General features: G+C 47.3%; 1 protein-coding gene across 5 annotated transcripts in view; it reads right to left on the reverse strand.

Moving 5' to 3' along the window:
- The window catches only part of LOC119436883 (nuclear pore complex protein Nup214-like), a 253,473-nt gene that overhangs the window by 171,159 nt on the left and 58,848 nt on the right, over positions 1-23,466 (reverse strand). For all 5 annotated transcript variants that reach the window (XM_037703911.2, XM_049660065.1, XM_049660067.1 and 2 more), the window contains exons 9-11: positions 21,621-21,690; positions 8,148-8,268; positions 6,967-7,122 (exon numbers count right to left, since the gene is read on the reverse strand). In XM_037703911.2, coding sequence (XP_037559839.1) covers positions 6,967-7,122; positions 8,148-8,268; positions 21,621-21,690 — 347 coding nt within the window. The remainder of the gene's footprint in view (positions 1-6,966; positions 7,123-8,147; positions 8,269-21,620; positions 21,691-23,466) is intronic.

Below are 23,466 nucleotides of genomic sequence, written 5' to 3' on the forward strand. Positions count from 1 at the left end.
CGAGCAAGCGCATGACGTCATGCACAGAACCGTTCGCAGAGCGCATGCAGAGCGCATACCGACCGCGCGCAGGTGTCGCGCTGGCGCCGCGCCGCTGTCACTACACTTACCACTGCAGTATGGAGGAGCGCGAACGTAAGCGCAAACGTCGTGACTCTGATCCTACACTTCGAGAACAAGACGCGGCAGCCCAACAGCAACGCCGCGAAACTAACCCCGAGCTACGAGCACGAGAAGAAGCAGCACGCCGGAAATGGCAGCAAGACTCCGAAGCGAAAGCTCGAGCAGCAGCCGTAATCGTCCAAGGAGCTTCGCTCCATCATTAGCATTCAATTCATGGATCGGCTGCGAATTTTTTATTAATAGAATGTCTGCTGAATAACATCAAGTTCTTTTTTCCCCTGAAGCTAAAGAAATAAAGAAGTTACGTCGTCCTGAATACCAACGAGGTTTTCACTTTATAGCAGGCCATACTGTGCTTAATGGAAATCTTCTATAGCTTAGAAAGGTTTGCTTTCCAGTTTTCTTCAAGAAAGCAGAAAGGTTTTCCCATCTTTATGACAGGTGGTTTCTGTGGGTTATCATCACCTCGTTATGATCACGCCAAGCTGCGCGACAGATAAAAGTGGGGACTATGCATCCTGTGACTCAGCACCACTCAGCACGGTCATCGGCGCAGCACGGGTCAACTGCGATTGGTGCTGACGGTAAAGTGACGGCGCCTTTTCACTTTTGGGTTTGCCGTCGTTTGCTGCCTGTCGTCAGTTTGCAAATCGGGAGGCCCACTTCAAGTTTGTGTGATGGCTGGTTAGACTGACGTCTGCTGAAGTGTCGTTCAAGAGGTCCGTAAGCAACCAGCAGGCAACTACCACGGGCACAAGTGCCATGATTGTCCGTGTGCTTAAGCTCGCATGTGGGCAGAAAGATCTTAACTATGCATATTTGCGTGTGTGAACAGTGAATAGCCTATCTGATATATCTGTGCGCCTTCCGATGGCTAATCGGCCCGATCTTCGCATATGCTTTTGCGCTTTCCATACGTGCTGCTATTGTTGTTCCCTCCATCCGCGTCACATTAATCGTTTTGATCGATCCTGTTTACGTGGATGAACCTTGTAGTGATACAGATTGCATGCCATGGGAACTAAGCACGCACCAAGGCTGGGTCGATGACTTGGTCTTTTACTGAATACTATACCGAATATTAAAAAAAAACGAAAAGTAGTAATTGATTTGCATACATAAAACGTGTCCGCAACAATTACGAACAGGATGGTGGCCCACACCTACGCTACAGTGGAAACTCGATGATACGATCACGACTAATACGAATTTTTCTGTGGTCCTGGCCGAACCCCATTACTTTGCAACGTGATAGAGAACGATTGTTACGAATCAATTTTCAATTCGCGTCGGTTGAAACGAATAAATGCCGCCCCACCGCCGGCCGCGAAAGAGAACAGCGCGCAGTCATGCGCTTTCTCCCTTTCTCTTTTGGTGCGAAGGCGCGGACGTGGCGCCGGACAGCGCAGAGGCCGCGACTGGGTGCGAAGAGTTTGAAGCGGTGGCGCTTTTGTTGCTTCTGTGCTTTTCCTTTTGTGGTTTTCCCCACGCAGGCGTGGGGAAGCGCGGCCGCCGCAGCGAGCGAAGGTTCGTGCGGTCTTTCGCTTTGACGGAAACTGAGCGGCATAAGCACAGCGCATAAAAGGTCAGAGCCGTGTGGAGATCGCTTTCAAGAAACTGTGCGCGCGACAACATCGACAGCCAGCACAGGCGCATAGTACACGAACACATTTGTTGGCAGAGTAGAAGCCACCTCCCTCCCTCCCTTCCTCCCCCCCCCCTTCCCCCCTCCCATACCCCCACAGCCTTTCGCGCGATGGAAGTCGCATTTGCTCTCCACTGTGCATTCGCTCTCCGTGAAGGCGCGCGTCCCCTGCGCGCTTTCACTCGCATATACGGCGCAGCGACGGTTTTATTGCCCTTGGACTTATGCTCCACGTCTCCTGCTCCTCCTCCGCATCGCCCTCGTTGATCTCTCCCATCGGTGGGCGCACCTCGTTGAGAAGCGTGCTCGCTACCGCCCTTGTCGGCGAGACTTTCCCGTGGAAGCCTAATTATAACCGGTATTTCGTCTCACGCGGCTGCACTGTAAGCGGTATGCGTATACATGGAGTGCTATGGGAAGGTAAACGGGAGTCGGAAAAGGCCGCGTTGTAGCCAGTTCTGCACTATAAACCATTACGTTATAAGTGGTCGATACTTTAAATGTTTTCTACGTGCGTGTGCCCGAGTGAGTTCACCTCTGACTAGTTTTAATTGCTAGTTTGCTAATTGTTAATTGCTAGTTGGCTAGTTTTAATTGTGTTTCGATGATACGAATTTCGGCTAACACGAATATTTTTTGTGCCCCGTGAAATTCGTATCATCGAGATTCCACTGTAACTACTTCGGAGTTCGTCCCGCTATGCATGCAATCTTCAGGAACGCAAAGAAAATGTGATGCGAATTGAAACTAACTTATTGGACGAATGTGCTTTCGAAATCAGACGGAAAGCAGCATGCCATCGTCGTAAAGCTATGCGACAACTCATTCTGTCGCTATCCACGGCGATACGCTGGCTAGGCTGGCTCTGCCAGTAGGCTGTTGTGAACACGGTTTTGGTTTAGCCTCGGTTTGCATCACTCAAACAATTTCCGGATTAAATTTCTAGGAAAAAAACACACGCATTAGAATCAGGTAAATACTGTAATAATGCATTTTGAGCTAATGTTTTTGTTTTAAGATCTTCCTGAAGCAAGCCAGAAAGAGGAATTTTTGATGGGAGATATGTGCAACGCATTCACTGTACCGTAAGCACCACCAAAGCGGACACTGCCGCTATTGAAGTCATCAGTGCGATCACCATTAGGGTTGGGCGCTTGTGTGATGACCAGCAAAGTTTTAATTAAGCGGTGAATGCTAATTTGAGAAGAAATATAACGAAAGTTTAGTCCCGTAGAAATGTATGGGCTAGGACCTTGGGTCGAGGTCGAGCCCAGAAATCTAACTACCTGGAGTCGAATTAAAGCAAATCTACTGTACAATACTTGTTTCTACAATCCAGTTTCGGTATGCAGGAGGTGGAATTTCATGACGTCATAATTAGGGGTGCACTAACATTTGAAACTTTCGAATAATCATTTGAATAGTGTCCTATTTGATTCGACGATCGAATCGAATAGTCACTGTTCATAAATGCAAACATTTTTCTAATACTTTTTCAATATTTCAGAACATCTCTTGCGCCCAAATAAACGTAAAATTAGAGCAAAAGTACGGTAAATTTTCACCTCCTCGGGCATAAAACATGAGAACTTGCTTAGCGGAGCAGGCTACATCACTTAGGCAGCCATACTTTATAGGTTGTACAGCAATCATTCGCCCTCTCTGAAGAGCATAGAAACTACTTGTTTGCTCCTAATGATGCATTTGTGCTTTTAATAAACAACGCTGCATAACGTACTATGTAAGGACAGAAACTTGCTAACTTTAAGAATAATGGAATGTGAACATCGTTTTATATTAATGGTGATAACGGCTATTGACTGACTTTTATTTTGAAACCTAAACTTTGCACACCCACAGGGGAACCATATCCCTAGGGTAGTTTAGGTCCAAAAAAAAAAAAAGCTTTTTTACAATGGCAATTCAGACAGGGTAAACAACACTGAACAAAACCAAATATACAATCATCAAATATTAAATCAACAGGTTCATAAACAATCAAGCATACAATTTTGATCATGCATCAAATTGAACATGTTATTAATCAAATCTAATATAAAATCTAATCTGCAATATACAAAAGTACTTTCGGAAGAAAAAAAGAAAAATAATATACATGCAAAAATGCAAATGAGTTACACTTTTCATTAATATTTGATTAAGTCAGCGAATTGTTAATTGCTCTATGTAGTGTGTAGTGCATTAGCAAAATGAGGTGACATTTTTACTAAAAAAAAGAATAACATTCCAGATTTTAATGCCACAGCATTGTAGTAGACGTTCACCGTACACATTATTAGCGAGAGGAACATGTAATATTCATTATTCGAAAACTACTTGTAAAGTATTCGATATTCGATTCGGTTTGCTGCTGGCACAATTCAATTCAGTCTCAAAATTCACTATTCGCACACCCCTGGTCATAATTAGGGTTGTTCGATTTCGGGTTAAACCCTATTTTGCCTGATTTTTACACCCCGAACATGTTTCAGGAGAATCGGGTTAAACCCGATTTCTCCCCGAAGTCCAACACCACATACCAACCTATTTTTTGCACGCTGCACGGAGTTTGCAGTGCACACGCGCTAGCCCCGGTACAATGAAGTTATATCAACTTGGCTTAAGTGAACTCCAGCGACCTATAGATTTCATTTCACAAGCTGTGTGCAGCACTTTGGACGCTACACGGCTCTCAATTAACCGCCCAACGAGCACGCCTAACTCTGAATTAGTAACTCACCGTGACATTCCACAGAGGCCGGCTGAAGAAAAGCGATAATAGGCTTTTCTTCAATAGCGCTGACATCGTTGTGCCTAACTAATGGAAGCTGTGATGTCGAGAGAACTTTCTCTGAGCTGAGATACGTTCAAAGACCGGACAGGTCTCCGATGGAGACCGACATGTTGCGCATGCACATGATAATGTATGTTAACAAGGATGTGTAAAAATCGATGACCAGCTTTTCGTGAATAAAATGTTTAATTTCCAAGAAGTTATCTTTACTGTCATTATTACTTATTAATTTCCAAACTAACGTCGAACATCGGAGTATTTGCGAGAAAACCCCGATATCCCCCCGATTACCAGCTTGAAACAAATCCCTAGTTTTAACACGTCAGCATTAAGGAGCTTGTAACACCTCTGGTTAAAAAAAAAAGCGAAGAAAAAAAAGAACCCGAATGAAATGTTTGTGGAATGGGTTCACAAAAAACTATTTCTCTCCGATTATCAGCTTGAAAAATAGCAACCGATTTTTACCCCCCCCCCCCCAATTCAAAAAATAAAAAACCCAAAAATGAACAACCCTAGTCATAATACAATGGCTCGCTCTATTTCTGTGATTGATATGGCTGCCAGACCTGACTGCAACAAGATGGCATGTGTGCAGCACTCTTGTATATTTTTAATGAGCAACAATATCATACCTAGCCTTATTGCTACACAACGTCTGTAAATCTTGCCCAGTGTCATGAAATCGTGATAATGCTGATGATGCCAGGGCGTTTCACGACCAACTTTCATACAGTGGAACCCCATTGATAAGTTCCTCACTCTTGCATTTTCCTGGCTGCTACATCGCGGTTTCGCAACCCTGCCCTCAATCCCATTAACTAATTATGTTCCTCTTTGATGTGTCGTCATTCTGTAATGTACTCGCATCTTACGTTGTGTTTGAACGCAGCAATCGCATAAATATAACGGTACAGCCAGACAGTATGTTACAACAAGTGTCAAAAGTTTGCAATAAGCAACTGAGGTTGCACAAGCATATTGGGAGAAAACTTACACAGAGCAGGTGGCGTAGCACCCGAAGTAGCGTGCATCGGTTAACACATATATGCCTAAACATTGGCAAGTTGAAATTTTTAAAATATGAAACGTGGTAACTGTCTACATTTTAAGTACACAGCATCCATATGCATTTGGTCTCTTATGGACAAGTAATCCCAATGTCAGCAACAAAACATTATATTTATGTTCTTAATTTTAGCTTTTTCTGCCATGTGATGACGCCCTTCTCAATTTCCGCACGCTCACAATGTTCCTTCTTTCATCACGCGAAAAGGTCTAGATACACACTTTCCAAAGCTTCCACATACAATAGTTATCACCTGATTAATATAGGCTAGGAGCCTCAGGCTTATCTATAAGAAACAAGTGGAAAAATGGCGAACAAAAACAGCATACTACATGTAACAAACTAGAAGAAAGGGAACAGAGGGGCCCAATTTTTATTATTCATAGCATAAGAAGTCAACAAACATAGACACCAAGGATAACACTGATGCCTTCAGGTAGCATGTGTGGGTTTATTGACCAGTTGCCTTCACCCAAAAAGATCACGTACTCGTGACACCTGCGGCAGAAAGGATGTTCCACATCTGCCGCCAAGGTTTGCGAGTGGTGGCACTGGCTAAAACTCCCAGGGTTAGTTCTAGTAGTAAAACATAAATGCCTCAGAAAGCGGATGGGAAAACAACGCTGCGGTAGCTCAATTCTAAGAGCATCACACGTGTAATGCGAAGTGGGATCATTCCCTACTTGCAGCAAATTGTTTTTGCATCCACTTTCATTTGCATTAATCTATAATTTTTTTTAATTTAATTAGTAAGTACAAGTAATTTCCCTTATGTTGTCCTTAGTTTCTATGCTTGTTGGATTCTTATGATAGGTAACAAACTAGGCATATATGGGTTAAAACCTACCGAGACCAACGCACACTGGGCTAAATCGCTGAGCGCAGGGATACATTTATTTTGGGGGCCGGCAAGGGTTTTATATGCACTACATAATCGCCGGTTCTCTTCAGTCAGCTTCGTTGCAATAGAGCCATGTTATGCGGTGAAGCATATGCAAAATATTGCAGTGCAACATATCAAGAGTTGAAAGGGGCCATTGTCACGGAACATAGTATGTGTCCCTTAATTATACATAAGCACACTCACCGTACACAGTCCCAGCGTAAGCACCGAGATGTCTAATAACTGTACTGGCAAGAATTCGGAGCTGTCCGTTGAAAACAGATCAATCGGGTTTTACTGTATATTAAATGAAACTTCCCGACCATCATACTTAGCAAGTCTCATTTCGCACAGAAGCATGTGGTATAGTTTTTAGAACTAGAAAACATGTGTTATTACTCCTTTTTTATTTTAGTGCCCCTAGACAGGCGAGTATGAAGTACATAGCCACTAACCCATAGGCCTGCGCTGGCCACTTGGCAGAAGAGGCTCAGGGGGTCGCACGAGAGAAGGTGCTTCAGCAGCCAAGTTCTTCATGTGGAATGAGGAGAGGCCTCCGCAAGTTGACAGCACCAGGAGAATAGGCATTGGGGCCCACGACTCAGTCTTGCCTGAAAGAAAAACATGCAAGCAAGAGTAAGAAAAGTTATACACAAAACAAGGCTTGGATATAAATTCCTTACAAGCAATATGCTAGCAGTGAACAACATCCTAATCAATCCAATAATTCTCAGGCCAAGATTGATGGCTACACTTCAGAGCCTTGGGGCCGCAATGAATCATTTTAGTTGTTGTATCTGTAACAATTGTAATACGCAATTTTCTTCTTTACAGAAAATGATTAACTGAGATTATTGCACGTATTAAAAATATTTTACTACTAAAATCGGGCTCCACTAGCCACACTAGTATCATTTACAGCATGCCCATCCCTGAAGGACATATTCTGCACGCGCTTTTGGGCAAAGAAATGACTCGTGTGCTTCAGCAAATCGCCACTTGTAACCAGCGCATACACTAGGGTTGCCAACTGTCCAAAATTTAGAGAGACAGTTGAACAAATGTCCTGTGTCCTAACATGACCCAGTCAGGATGGCCGAATGTCTCAAATTTTGCTTCTTTTTCTACTGGATAATAATAAAAAGACGAGATTTCCTGTTTATGATGCCTCGCAGATTGTTTGCACAGTGTTCTATTGCACAGTGACAAACACAAAGGCTGTTTCGTTTTTGTCATGGTTCTAGTTCTGTTGTAGGCCTTTAACCATTCACATTACCTCTATCCGTATTAGTAGCCGTGTTATTTAGGACACTGTACTGCACCTTTCTCGTTGTATATTGTGACATGGTAGGACTAAAAAAAAATTTGTTCTTTGTTACATGTACAGACTGGTGGCTCTTGGCACTGAAAGGGTTAGTCATCGCCAGCCAAGAAGTGGTGAGCATTTTAAACCATGATGAGCATCAGAAAAGCTCACCAAGAAAAGCCACCCTTCTCGCATCAAACATTCGCCTTTCCCACTGGCTAAGAATGGCTGAAGCTTTCACCAACAGTGAAGGTAATTTTTACTTAAGAGCATAGGAAAAATAATAGGCTACACTTCAAATGGACAGAGGGAGAACACAACAGTACTCACCAATGATGTTGCGCTGGGCGTTGTACGAGACTGCCATTCCCAGTGGAAATGTCTCATCCTTATTCTTCAGAGGCACCTCAGCTCTCCCGTGGCTGTCCAACTCCCACATTTCCCACTGCATCTGTAACCATGGCAAAAATGATTCTGTGAGTCACACTATACAGTGAAATCTTGATATAACAAACTTCAGGGGAACGCGGTAAATTGTTTGTTATTCTAAAAAGTCGTTATAGTGAAAACCCCAAAATTAACCATTCCGCCCATAAACCCATCAGTTATTAAGTTGTCACCATCGAAGCACTGTGTAATAACAGTGACACGCTCATAACAGACGCAGACGCCGAGAAAACTACCAACAAAAAGTAAGCTCCATGTCGCCTCTACAGCGCAATGGTTCTTGTTGTTTGTTTTTCACATTCCTTGCCGTGGACACTGCAACTGTCTCGCTCAATGCGGACAATTGAACTATTTTAAAGCACAAGCGCGCATAAATGACAATGGCCAGAAAGTACAAAGTGTGACCATGTGGCAACCCCGGGAGTACGGAGGATACATTTCTCCGCACGCATAGCTAGTACGGCCGCAGAAAGCGCGAAACAGGCAAACAGAAAGAAGAGCGAAAGAAGGAAGAAATAAAATACGCCTCCGCTGCTAGGCGACACTTATCTGGGCAGAGCATGCGCTCGCAAGACCTGATGCATTGTCGCCTCAGCTAGTGTTCGAACAGTCCTGCGCATGAAAATCGCCACTTCGAGACATTCTCAGAAAGAACAGCTCGCCTGACAGTTCAGCTTATACACTGTTACCTTGCCTCGGAACGAAAAAGCTCGAGTCACGAGTGAAAGTATTTCGCGGTGATGGGCGCCTTCACGCCTGGCTGGTCCCACTGCTCTACTGAGATGTGCTGTTGGAATATCCATCCACGCGGGGCCTTCGGGCACATTGTGCCGCCGTAGAGTGCAAGGGCGCCATTCTAAACCAGGGACGAACCCACTGAAACGTGCGCCAACGTGTCATCTGCCATCCTTAGGGTCGGCTGGTACGGAAAAGGCGTGCGCGAAAGAACCTGTATGCGTGCGCAGGGCGACAGCTGTTTCCCTTGTGACATGCCGCTGTCACCGATTCAAATGATCGTCACGCTGCTTTCAAGTCTTTTTCGGAACTTGTGAAGTGCTTATCGGGGACGATTGCTCTTTCGAGAGGCGGCCACCCCACTTTCAGACACGGCGATGCTGTCTGCCAGCGTACTTTTTCTATCTTCCCTCAGGCACCGTCTCAGGTTTTCTGAACCCGTGCGCCACGGCGTCCGCTCTCTGCACCTTGTCTGCTAGCCTCCTGTTTGGGCTGTCATGACTGGATACACGGAAATCCAAGAATCTCCAGATTTTGGAAAATTAGTTCATAGTACTGAGGTGTTGTTAACATGACACAGAAACTGAATAATGATCGTTATTTTCATAAGTTCGGTATTCTGAACTTCGTAGAACTGAAATATTTTTACATTGAAACTATAACAAGTCAGCAGGGAATTTCCGAAAAGTTTGTTAATCTGAAAGGTTCGTTAATGTGGGGTTCGTAGTAACAAGATTTTACTGTATTGTCAAACCTCAATATAACGAAGTTGTACTTGCAGCGGAAAACTTTTAAAGTTTCAGCAGTAAAAACAACTTCACAAATCCCCAGAGTATTTCTGGTGGATAGTATCTTGTCAGTAAGCACTTATAAACAAATCACAAGAAGGTCAGGCCATATTACCGCAGTTATGAGTGCCAGTGTGTGTGGCGCAGATTGCACTGAGAGCAACACATCGATGTGGCTTACGGTGTCCAAGATTTGCGTGTGTTGCGTCGCGTGGCATCGTAAATCTTGGACGCCATGGCTGACCATACTTAGTGCCAGCGACCGGCACCCTCAAATTAAAAAAAAAGTGTAATATATGAATATTCGTCCCGAGAAGAAAAAAAATGGAAGAAAGTTTCAGTATTTCAGAAGGAGCATTGATAATTCAGGCTGAGTATTGATAGCGATAGCAAAGAGACAACCACACGAACAGAAATTCATAGTTTTATCCCTATGACACGCGCTCAGGCAAACATCTCACCAATCTCACTCGATTTCCACAATCTCGCTGTCACAACGCAAGCAATCGCTTCGCACTGTGTCTCGGAAACTTGAGATTATGCGACTGTCAAGACTACACGCGACAGAATCCAATGCGCATCAAGGCAACAACCACCTCGGCTCTTCCGTTGCACTGGCCGCGGACAGATTACCTCCAAGATACGGTGCGTGACCTATGTATCAACGTGCACGCTAGGAGGAGCGTTCGCCATCATTATCATTACCATTGTATCATGCCACTTCTCACGCGATGTGATATGCAAGCCGCGTAGTGTCGATACATGCAACTTGCATTGCAGTTGCGTAGTCAGGACACCTGGTGTCCCGACAGGTAGCAGTTGCATGTAGCTGGACCCGATTAACTCAAGCAGGCTAGATGACTATTTGTCACCGCCTCGTTTCAAAGGGGGTGCCAATAAATCATCATCATCATCAAGAACATCGTATCGTGCCACCTGTCAAGGGATGCGAGATGTGCACCTCACAGGTCTCGACACCTTTGTTTACTTTTCCATATAGTTATAAGGACCCCTCTCAAGGTACAAACTTCTGCTGAGCAGAATAAGTAAATCATAGTGCTATGTGTGGCGCTCCAACCAGGCAACTTCGAGCCCAGCAGACCGCTGTGTAGAGAGCAGCACAAGCTGTAGCTCGCCGCCGCCGCTGCCGGACGGACAATTCAGTTCATTTTCGTAAAACCAACGCAAAGAGACTTCGCCGCGAGGAACCTCTAGTGTGTGTACAGCCGAAAATGGAGCTCCTATGGAGCCGCTCCTCCAGCTTATGCTGTGCCTGCGCTGCATGTGCCGCGTAGGCCTGTGACTTTTGGCTCCTGCAATTGCTTCTACCTAGTATTGTTGGATTGCAACTGGCACTTGCAGTACAGTCAAACCCGTTTACATCGAATTACCCCGTATATCGAAGAATTTTTGAGCACCGTAATGTTACAATGAGAATATATGGCAAAATGTACGGTTACATCGAACAAAAATAGCAGCCGCATCGATATATCGAACTTCGAACAGCGTAAAACTGCCCCACAAGTTGGCTTTCCCGCGTGGCGGCCGGGCAAGCAGCCAACACCCCCCAACACACGTAAAAAAATACGTAAAAAAATAAACAATTTAGAATTGCTTCCGTCATTGTGGACTCTGTGTTTCCGGCAAGGCTGGCACAAGCACATCTAAAATTGCAATGAACCCCTCGATAGCGAGAAACCACTCGAGGAACTTGACGATTTCTTTAGCCAGCTGTACGAGTTTCCGGGTGCAGTTTGTGATGGGACTGCAGCAACAGACTTCATCACCGTCGACAACCATGTTGCGACCACCGGAGAGCTCTCCGATGAAGACATCGCTGCCGATCTGGCTAGGGATCTCGCCAACGACAGTAACTGCGAGGACGCAACGTGTTCCGACCCACCGACGTGTCCCGATTCACTTCATGCGCCGAACATTGTTCGCCGCCACTGCACGTCCATAGAAGGCTGTAGGCTCAGCTTTTCCGAGTCACTCGACAACGTTGAAAAGTATGCTGAACAATGCTTTTAAATGAAAAAGCAGAAGAATATCAGCGACTATTTCTTGCGTGCCCACGGTACAGACATTTAGAAAGTAAAGAACACTTTTTTTAATAAGGTGCGTTTTGTACAGGGTCAAATTCTTTAAATGTTCTACAGTCGAATCCCCCTACAACAAACGCCGCTACAACGAAATTTCCGCCACAACGAAGATTTTCCAATTCCCCGTCAGCTGCCCACAGAAAGTAATACAAAAAAAGTCTCTTCATAACGAAGGCATTTTATTCGGTAATTCCACTTCAATGAACTTTTTGAGAACGAAACTGGGACATAACTGAAATTGGAACTACCAAGTAGTCAAATTAGAAGGCCCTTCCAACGCTGTGACTACCATACGTCCGCATGAACAAGGTTTTGGCAAACTAAATTGAATTCAGAGTACCAATTTGAGCCACTGCAATCCATAGCCACGCATGGTCATCACGCGCCTGCACGAGACTGCATGGGATCACCACAATCGCCGCCGTTTTCTCCGTGGTGTGTGTCCTGTTGAAATGGCTACGCCAACGAAGAAGCGTAAATTTCTCTCTCGGAGGAGGAGGAGGCACATATGATCGCTGAGGCAAAAAGAGGAAGGAACAAATTACCAAGCACGGTGTCACGCACGCACAGGTAAACATGAACACATCTCGCTCGATGACCGCAGCAACTCGATGACCACGGCAACTCGCTGTCACACGCTGGAGTGAGGAGGCGCCCGGGAGCAGCAGCGGCCGAATTGACCTCCGTGCCATCTCGCTTCAACGCGAACTAAACGCAGAAAGCACAGCCCACACAACTCTACCGGCACTAGTTGCAATTTGCCCACATCGCAGATCGCTTTGAACATAAGGCCCACGCGGGCGCGCACTTTCTGCGCGTTGCAGATTGCTTTCAGGATACGGTCCCCACGCGGTCACGCCACAGCCGCTGTTGTCAACATGATGCCAACGTCTCGTCGTCTGTGCAAAATGACAATCCACTAGACACACTAACTCCAGTGACTGCGGTCAAAGTAATGGATCCTTTTGACCTCATCAGAAAAGTTATCAGAGCCCACGACAACGACATTGCGATGTCGTCGTCGCAATGTCCGAATTATAAGCAGATACCGCAATGTGAGACTCGCATAATGCCTTTGCTTGCCGTGAAGTGTAAGAAATCCATGCTGACCGACTTATGGAAATAAAACTTCCGGTAACCGCAAGAGGTCATAAATATGCAGTAAAATTTTGATAATTCAAACCGCTTTATTGCAACGGTGCATGTGCCGCAAAATGAGTGTCTCGCGATCGGCCAGGCACGCACGTCGAGTTAGGCGTTGGCCGCAATGCACGAAAAATGCTTTAACAGCGGCACGAAATGCATTCTCTCGTGAAGTTGTGGCTTTATTGACTGCCTTCGGTAGGTCTCAACCTTTGCCCCCACACCATTGCGGCGATGGTTTCAGTTTCGTTCGCGGCTTTGCCGTTTGTATATACGATTATACGAACACCATACTAATTTCACGTCAACGAAGTTCCGCCCTAACGAAATTTTTCACGTATACCCTGAATTTCGTTGTAGCGGGACTCTACTGTAAATCGAATTACTCTATATATTGCAGTAATTCCAGTTTTCTTGCAAGTTCAATATATGCAGGGTTGACTGTACATAAATTCATGGGCTCCGAGAGTGAATTCGAGAAAGCCATCGCAGGGACCGCGATTTGTTGAACAAGAGATACAGCAATGTGGGCGATACTCTGTACAGCTAGGCAAAGTGCCTACGTAGTGTGGCAGTGCACTTTATTTTATGCCTTTCCACCAACCACAAATGAAGTGAGTTGTAGCATCATCACCATCATTGGCATTACCTTTTCTAGTTACAGTGGAATCTCGATGATACGAATCTCACGGGGTCACGAAAAAAATTTGTATTAGCCGAAATTCGTATCATCGAAACACAATTAAAACTAGCTAAACTAAAGAGTCAAGAGGTGAACTCACTCAGGCACACGTACGTAAAAAGCATTTACAGAATAGACCACTTACAACGTAACCGCTTATAGTGCAGAACTGGCTACAACGCATCCTTTTCTGACTGCCGTTTACCCTCCCATAGAACACGCGGGAAAATCTCGCCGACAAGGGCGATAGCGAGCACGAGGTGCGCCCACCGATGGAAGAGGAGATCAACGAGGGCGATGCGGAGGAGCACGACACGTGGAGCACGAGTCCAAGGGCGATAAAGTCGTCACCGCACGCCGCATGTGCGAGTGAAAGCGCGTGGGGGACGCGCGCCTTGACGGACAGCGAACGCACAGCGGAGAGCAAACACAACTTCCATTGCGCGAAAGGCCGTGGGGGTATGGGAGGGAGGGAGGGGGGGGGGGGAGCGACGCTGTGCTGCGGCGCCAAATGTGTATCTTGCAACCCAGAGCAAGGGTAACTTGCGACGCAATTTCCCCCCGCGAAAAGAGCAAAGCGCGGGAGGGAGGGAGGGGGGGGGGAGGGGGGGTGGCTCTTACACTGCCAACAAATGCATTCTTGTACTTAGCGCCTGTGCCGGCTGTCGGTGTTGTCGCGCACACCGTATCTTGAAAGCGATCTCCACACGGCTGTGACCTTTGTGTGCGCTGTGCTTACGGGGCTCAGTTTCCGTTGCAGCGATAGACCGCACGAACCTTCGCTTGCTGCGGCGGCCGTACGTGGGGAAGCGCGGCCACCGCAGCGAGCGAAGAGACAAAAAGAAAAGCACAAAAGCAACAAACGCGCCACCGCTTCAAACTCTTCGCGCCCAGTCGCGGCTTCCGCGCTGTCCGGCGCCGCGTCCGCGCCTTCGCACCAAAAGAGAGAGGGAAAACGCGCGTGACTGCGCGCTGTTCTCTTTCGCGGCTGTCGGTGGAGCGGCGTTTATTCGTATCAACCGACACGGGTCGGAAATCGATTCGTAACAACCGTTCTCTAGCCCGTTGCAAAGTAATGGGGCTCGACCGGGACCTCAGAAAAATTCGTATCATCCGGAAATTCGTATTAGCCGTGATCGTATCATCCGAGATTCGACTGTATTCTCACGCAAACACCAGCGTCATCACACGTGTCGTCACGTTTTCTCCAATGCTGGTGTGGCTTGCATACACCATGCTTGAGAACCCCTACTGCAGGGGTTCTCAAGCATGTTGGTCCCAGGGAACCCTGCTAAGCTTCATCAAGTGCCAAGGAATCCCCACCCCCCTTCTAGTAAAGATGCTAGGAGTAGCGTAAAACATGTTTGGGGCCAACAATGAGGGTGCACAGGCTAGTGGCGACGTGCAACCCACGTGGTGCAAACTGGGTCCAATTGTCATGACCTAAGACAAGACAGCATAGCAACCAAGGCATGACCAAGGCACACCACAAAAACAAACTTATATACTTCGTTACAATTGAAAACTCGGTTAATTCGGCCATCTTTTTTTTCCGGTCCCGTGAAATCTGAATTAACGAGGTTTTACAGTACAGTGTAGACCGCTTATAACGTAAGTCACCGGAGTCGCGAATATCCGCATTATAAGCAGTACCACACTATATCCAAAACAACAATTTTATTGCGAGAGCAATGACATCGACACTCCAGGCGCATTTCTAGCTGCCGTAGCTGTCACCGTGGGGTTCCGTATAAAGTCCAAGGGTGATAAAATCGACGCCGTATGCTGTATGTGCGATTAAAGCGTGCGAGGGTGAGACGGTAATCGTGTTTATTCTCGCACAAGCAAGGGAGGAAAGCGGGAAGGAAGCGCGCTGTCTTCCTTCGTGCGCAAGGCTCGTAGGTCGGGGGGGGGGGGGGGGGGGGGGGGGCGCGTTTACTTTGAGCAATCACGCACATCACGCTGTACAGTAAAAGCTCGATGATACGATCACGGCTAATACGAATTTCCGGATGATACGAATTTTTCTGTGGTCCCGGCCAAGCCCCATTACTTTGCAACGTGCTAGAGAACGGTTGTTACGAATCGATTTTCAGCCTGCGTCGGTTGATACAAATAAACGCCGCCCCACCGACGGCCGCGAAAGAGAACAGCGCGCAGTCACGCGCTTTCTCTCCTTCTCTTTTGGTGCGGAGGCGCGGCGCCGGACAGCGCGGACTCCGCGACTGGGCGCGAAGAGTTTGAGGCGGTGGCGCTTTTGGTGCTTTTGTACTTTTCCTCCTTTTCTGCGACCCGTCAGATGGAGTGGCTGCTGCGCTTCGGGCCGCGTTCTTCGTGTTTGCGCCATTTTGCCTAGTCGCAGTGAGCTATGTCTCGCAAGCGGAAAGCACTCTCCTTTAAAGAGAAATTAGACATTCTTCAAAAGGTCGATGAGGATCCCAAGAGGAAGCGGACGGAGTTGGCTAAGGAGCTAGGCCTCGCAACGTTAACACTGAGCACAATTGTTGCACAGCGAGACTATCATGAAAAACGTGCTTTCGTTCAACGTCAATGCGAAGCAAGCGAATTCGAACACGCTTATTTCGAACATACCGTGCACCGACAATGCTCTTAGCAGCGCGCCAAATCACGCGGCGGCGCCTCCGACCGGCATTGCTCCGACACCGCCATATAGCAAAAGCTCAGGAGAGACCCCTCAATGCCGCGCGCGAAGGAACGCAGGGGGGGGGGAGGAACCCGCGGCGGAAATTTCCTTCTCTCTCAAATTACAAGGTCGCCGTTTCTGCATCGCATCGGAACAAGTGTGTACGTGCCGACTAGAGTGTTCTAGACAACCGTATTCTAGCACACTAGTGCCGATGTCTCAGCCACGCGGATAAAATGGCAGTGAACCCTTCTCCTCTATTTTCTAGTCACATGGTGACCTTGCACGCTGCGGCAGCAGCGCAGAGGGAAGCAGCGGCGGAGGCACAGTCGGGCCAACGAAACTGCCACGCCCGCAAACGCTCGCTTCCCGATAACGGCAGAAAACAAAACTTCGGGGGGCGGCTAAAATAAGCTGGCGCCAGCACGGCGGCGGGGGCACACGGAGATGTGCGCACGGAGTCGAAGGTGAGAGAGCTACGAGGGCGTTGAGAGGGAGGGCAAGGGGAGCCACCGAAGCGGCGGAGTTGACGCAGCCAAATCCGCTTCCCTGCCGCCCTCCTCCCTCACCTTCGACGGTCTCCGCGTGCACCCATGTGCCGGCGCCGCCCGCTCGCTCCCTGAAGCTTCGTTTTCTGTCGTTATCGGGAAGCGACCGTTAGCCGGCGTGGGCAGTTTCGTGGCCCGCGCTTGCTATGTGCTTGCGCGCTGCGATATTTCACGACTCGCACCGTTCGTGCATCGTGCTATGGTGCACGAATACTTCAAAAATACGTCCTTTTAATTCGAACAAATTTTCGGGCCCCTTCGAGTTCGAATTATCGAGATTCGACAGTAGTTTTAATTGTGTTTCGATGATACGAATTTCGGCTAATATGAATATTTTTCGTGACCCCGTGAGATTCGTATCATCGAGCTTTTACTGTATCTTGAAAGCAATCTGCGACGGGGGCACAGTCCCCCATGCACAGTGTTGCACTGCGTGCACTGTGCTTGTGCGTGCGTGAAACCATGCTTGTTAATGCACAGAGAGCCACGGCGACGGACCTGCTTTTGAGCGCTCCCGCCATTACATCATTCTACCCGCACCTCGTGAGGAATGCTGGGATGCGCAGCCGGCGTGGCTTGATGTGCCGGGCGAATATGAACGGAGCTAATCATGCGCCAGTTCGCCCCCGTGACGTCGCGGAGCTCGACGTGCGCACTCATGTTACGTTGGAGTATATCTGCGGCTTGAGGGGAGCGTTCGCTGTCTCAGTTGACTGCCAAACTTCCAGGCAGATGCACTGTAACCGGTATTTAGTCTCCCACAACTGCACTATAATCAATACGTGTATACATGGAGTGCTATGTGAAAATTAACGAGAGTCTGAAAAGACCGTACTATATCCGGTCCTGCACTATAAGCGGTTACGTTATAAGTGGTCAAAACTGTACGCAAAGTAGAGCCGGCACTAATTTTCAGACCTCTTGTGATGAAAGGTTATAAGTCTCCCTGTGCGATATGCTCTGAAAACTCATTCTTTTTATACAAAGAATGAGTTTATAAAAGAATGAGTTTTCAGTGCATATCCCACAGGGGGACTTATAATTACTTAAAATTAGAAATGGAATTAGTGCCAGCTCTACTTTGCGTACTGTAAAACCTCTTAATTCGGATTTCATAGGACCAAAAAAAAAAAAACCCAAATTAACCGAATGTTGAATTATCGCGGGATAAAGAAAATAACAAATGCCTACTACATCAACCCGCTTTTATTTACTGACTGCATCGGCAAATTCTCTTTTTATTTTGCACAAAAGCAGTGCGGGAACTGCAATTCTCGTCATCTCGTATGTGATTAGCGCTCGCAGCGGCGAGGGCCTCGCGACTTCCTTTGCAGCGCGGCCGCAAGCGCGTCTTAATCTAAGGCACGCTTTTTACTGCCGCGCACACATACATTTTTAAATGCGTAAGCATTTCTATGCTTACCCAACGAGAAAACTGTCCGTTCGTTAGTCCGTCCGTCCATCTCTCACGTTAGACGATCGCTTAGATCGCTTATCGATCAAGATAGAGCCCGCAGCAACATTACCTTCGGGCAGCCTGGTGCTTCAGCGGAAACGAAGCGGCGAAAACACAACGTGCCAAGTTAGCAGCACTCGGCACTGTCTGTCCGCTTCACAGATCGCTTTCAAGATACGGTCCGTGCGGCCGTGCCACAGTACGTTTCATTGGTCCGTGCCACCGGTGGAGTCTTTTGATCACGGTTCATAATGATTCGGCACGTGTGGACAAGGAGCTAAAAAACGATAACTGCTTATGATGATCGGAACGTGATCAGTGCACAATGGCGCTGCCACCTGCAGTACTTCGCTTGCGTTATCAATGCACCTTGCGCCTCCGTCCGCCCCAGTTCGTGTCGCCGCAGCGCTGTCGTTTGTACTGGTTGGATCAAGTGTCTTAACACTGATAATGACACCAGGCTGCGCGGAGATGAGCAAGTGGCACAATGTTTACGCATACGTAGAGAACTCCCAGAGGAGTTTCTGCTTGACATTTTTTAGCCATTGAGCTGGTCGCCAACAAATTGTCCGTCCATTGCGTTGTAGACGGTGCGCTTCATCCTTGACATCTCTGCATTGAGTCAAAGCGAAACTACTGTTTGCCCCAACCAGTGCGGTACGAAACCGCGGCCGCTATTGACGGTGACCTTGTAGTTCTGAAGGCAGGCGGCCAACACACGCACCAAGACAAAATGAAACAACCGTTTGCTACAACAACTATGGACGAAGTCGCGGTGGTCTCTATCGCCGTATTCATGGATGGCAACTACGCATTTTTGAAGGCACGCGGTCGACACGTGCACCGAGTCAACACGAAACTACTGTTTGCCGCAACCTCTGCAGACGAAACCATGGTGGGTGTTGACGCGATCCTGAATGGCGACTGCGCAATTATGAAGGCACGTGGCCAGTTGCCAATGCGGTGTTATGCGCGGCGATAAACGCAAGAATAAAGGCTTTAAAGGCACAATTAGGCATGAAGTGTTCCGGTGTTGCTGTCACGTATGATGTTTGCTGATGACTAATGCGACACGGACTTGGCGAGCGCGGAACCAGAGAATACCGTATTTATTCGAATCTAGGCCGATAGTTTTTTTCAAATAATCACATACGAAACTCTAGGGTCGGCTTAGATTCGAGGATTTTAAAAAACGCGCCAGTTTTTAACTGAAACTGATAAATATGGTGCATAGTTAGCGCCATCTAGAAAAGTCAGTATCGCAGCCGCTACTAGCCGCGCCAGTAGCCAGCTGAAGTACACGAGCGACGTCGCCATTTTGACCTGCGTCGTATCGGTAGTATCGGTATGGTGCAGCATCGGCGCGCGGTGTGGCGTTATCGTAATGGCACCAAATGGGCGATGCCACTATAGTGCCGCTTTCTAAACGAATACTGTATTTACTCGAATCTAACGCGCATTTCAACACGACCCTAAATCTGCGTCGGCAGTCGGCATTTCAAAATGGCCGCCTCGCACGCGCGTCGTGCCTAGCTACCGTAGCATGCGGAAGCTTCCTCCGTGTGCTGCAGTACACGTGCTTAGGCAATAGTCTACCGTCTGTCTTCACGTTCTCAGCGTCTGCTCTATCTATCAGCATGAAGTACCGAGTTCATCATGATGCCGCATTTAAAAGGAAAGTGATCATCTGTGCGGAGACGGACGGAAATCGGGCCGCATCACGGGCGTTCGGAGAATCCGAAACTTGCGAGCGGGACTGGCGCAAACAGAAGGAGAGGATTTTCGCCAGCAAAGCAATGCGGAACGGTTTCAGTGGACCGAAGCAGGACGTAATCTGCAACGATCCACTCCGGCGATACGATCAGGCTTGGCCCTATCTTGAAAGCAATCTGCGACTGGTAAAGTCCGCCGCGCGCCGCGTTTTCACCGCGTTGAAGCGAGAGGCATGCTAGCACGAAGGCGCGCTTCGTCTCCAAGCGTTTCGACAGTTCTTTTCCGCGGTCAACGAGCGAGGTGTGTTCATGTTTGCTTGAGCGCGCGTGACACCGTGCTTGTTAATAGCGGTCTACTAATTTGCTACCGCATTCCATGCATCGCCTTTCGGGCGAAACTGCGACTTTTTTATTCATCGCAACATCAGTGCATCGGGAGGAAATCTATTTTTCTAAATTTTTCCTCACGGAGAACGGGTGCGCGTTACAATCGAGGAAGCGTGAGAATCGAGTAAATGCGGTAGTTGTGCTAGCCGTAGAGGCATCATCAAACGTTCAAACCGGGCGGAACTTCGGCATCGGTCTGTCGTTGGAGGGGGCCACGGGAGATGGTTTTTGCGTGCGCCGCAACGTGCGCTCCTTCCAAAAATGCAGCATCTCTAATGCGCTGGGTGGTACTGAATATAGCGCACTGTTTGAAAATGTCAGCAGTAAGCAAGATAGCGACGAGGCTAGCAGCGATGGTGACATAGAATGAGCTCGGCATGTTCAAATTTAATAAATGCTGTTTCATTTTGCGAATGCTGTCCTCGCTTTTTCGTTCGGCCTACATTCGAGGTAAGTTTTTTTTTTTTTTTTTTTTTTTTTGGACTTCGAACTTTTGGGGGGTCGGCTTAGAATCGGAGTCGGCCTAGATTCGAGTAAATACGGTATCAGTGGCTCGCGGAACCCCGAGGAGGGGTCTGCGGAACCCCTGGGTACGACGGAACCCACTTTGGGAACCCATGTCCTACTGCATGAAATATTTGTCAAATACCCCTTTTTGCTAGCATACCTGCCAACCTAGCAACATGAAAATTCGGTAGACCGCCACTCGAGGGGGGGGGGCATGAAAACAGATGGTGCCGGCACTAACATCAAGATACACTGACGTGTATCTTGATGTCAGCCTTGGTTATTGATGTTGAACGTTCGTCAGCAGTCAAGAGATAGGTAGCCAAAAGTTAATGGGAAATCAAGTTGCTTCCGTATTGTATACAGGGCTTTAGAGACATTCACTTGTCCTTTTTTTATTTCATTAACACGCGCTGTGTTTCACAATATTCTTTTACTCTCGGCAAATCTCCACAGAAAACGGCTGATGGCATTTCACCAAGAGCAGGGCTGCATTATATTGATAACCACTGCAATGTATATGCAACACAATTTGGGGAATGTAAGTTTTCAAGATAAAGTTTAAACTACTCCAGGTGAAAATAAGGAAAAAAAGTTACTTTTTATACAAAATAAAGGGCCTAAGGCAAAAGTATATGGCTACACTGCCTACCTTGTCAGCAGATTTGCAGCCAAAAACTGCAGTTTCAATAGAGTTTCTGGACATGCACATGAGGATGCCCCTGAAAGAAAAGAAAAAAGTAGCATTGAAAAACAGGCTCAAATTCGGCTCAGATTGAAATGTATCATCCTGTAGGCAGAATTAGAAATTGCTACAGTCAAGTTTCATTGTACAGTCAATGACTCATTATTCGGACAGCCTCCTGGCACCGCCACTAGCCCCATGGAAATGTATAAGGACGACCGAAATTTCGGACTCCTTAGAATGCGTTGTGTGATAATTCTGACTGATTGCACGACCGTGTGTTAATATGGCAACTGAGTTAAGCAGAAATAGTGATATTTTCGTACTGAAACTTAGCCGGCATGGTCGTAGTCAATGTCATTGGCACTCGGTGAAACAAAACTAGCAAAGCCTAGAGGATCTAGTTGTCGCCGATGAGAATTCAGTGCATGCACTGACTGTACTTTTGTCTATCTGAAGCAACAGCATGACAATGGTCGAGATACAGGCTGCAATCATGTAGCGATGCTTTCCACTCCATTCTATGCCACTTTTATCATCCACTGTTCATGGCCGGCTGATCCAGTTGATAACATGTTGGCAATGTTGCTCTGGCCACTGATGAAGTGCGAAAAGCGTGAAAAGCGATAGCATAAAAGGCATTGCTAGAAATGAAATGAATTGCTAGCCATGAAATATCTAGGCCAAGGGCAAGCGTACGTGCATGCAGCACAATGCATTGACAAACTTGGGTCATACTCTTCGACGATTACTTTCCAATAGACTTGTGCGAATAGTGCTTTTTTGGTTCCAAGCGAATGCAAAGCGAATAGTAATTCTTCTCAAATAATTTCGAAGCGAATACTTTGAATAGTAGCAAGTAAAAAAAAAAAAAAAAAACGGCAGAGAGCTAAGGTTTGGAATTTATTCAAGAAAAGTAAACAACTTGATTATTTACAAAAATCTGCAAATTTTCGTGCAAAACCATTAGCTGTTCCACATGCTGGGGTTTGAGGTGCTCCCTTCTGCAGCTTACAACGGCTCGTGCAGTGGAAAAAAGCCTTTCACTTCTTGTTTGGGTGGCTGGTATCGAAAGATACCTACATGCAGCTGCAACCAGGGTTGGCTAAAGGTGGCTGCCCTTGCTTTTCCACCAGACAAGGGGGTCTTCGGACCGGGAAAGAAGGGGGGCCTTCAAGTACCTAGCAACCTCATCCGAGATTGTACGGCTTGACTGATGTTGAGCACGCGAACTGAAGTGTGTAAAAGCACTCCACACAGAGTCCCCTGATGGGTCTGCAGAGCAGGTGCTGTTCTCACTTGTTGCTGTACCCTGTTGATCAAGTGGCACAGTCTCTTCTGCTGCCGTTGTGAGTAGAGTGAATGCCCATTGCTTTGCAGGTCATTCAGCATAACAGACATCTTTGTATCTAGGATCGACCAACATTGCCAATGCAGGAAGGCATGCACATCTTGATATCAGGGAACCTCGTCTTGATGCTACACAAAAAAAAAGGCTTGAGGCAAGCAACGCTGCCTCACCACCTTCGGAAACATGTTCAACTAGAACCACCTCGGTACACTGCAACAGGGGAATGACTTGTGACAGCGTGGGATATCGGTCCCCAGACAGTTCAGTTGTGGCATGGTCAAATGGCTTCAAGACTTGCACTGCTGCATTCATAAACTTCCACTCACTTGCATTCAAGTTTGGAACTGCGTCAGATTCTGAAAGTGCTACAGTGATGACCGTACGGAGCTTCACGAGCCTGGACATCATGCCATGCTCACTGTTCCATCGCGTCGGGACGTCTTGTGAGGGTCCAGCTGCATG

Source organism: Dermacentor silvarum, chromosome 1 (genome assembly GCF_013339745.2).
Source record: "Dermacentor silvarum isolate Dsil-2018 chromosome 1, BIME_Dsil_1.4, whole genome shotgun sequence".
Lineage (NCBI taxonomy): Eukaryota > Metazoa > Arthropoda > Arachnida > Ixodida > Ixodidae > Dermacentor > Dermacentor silvarum.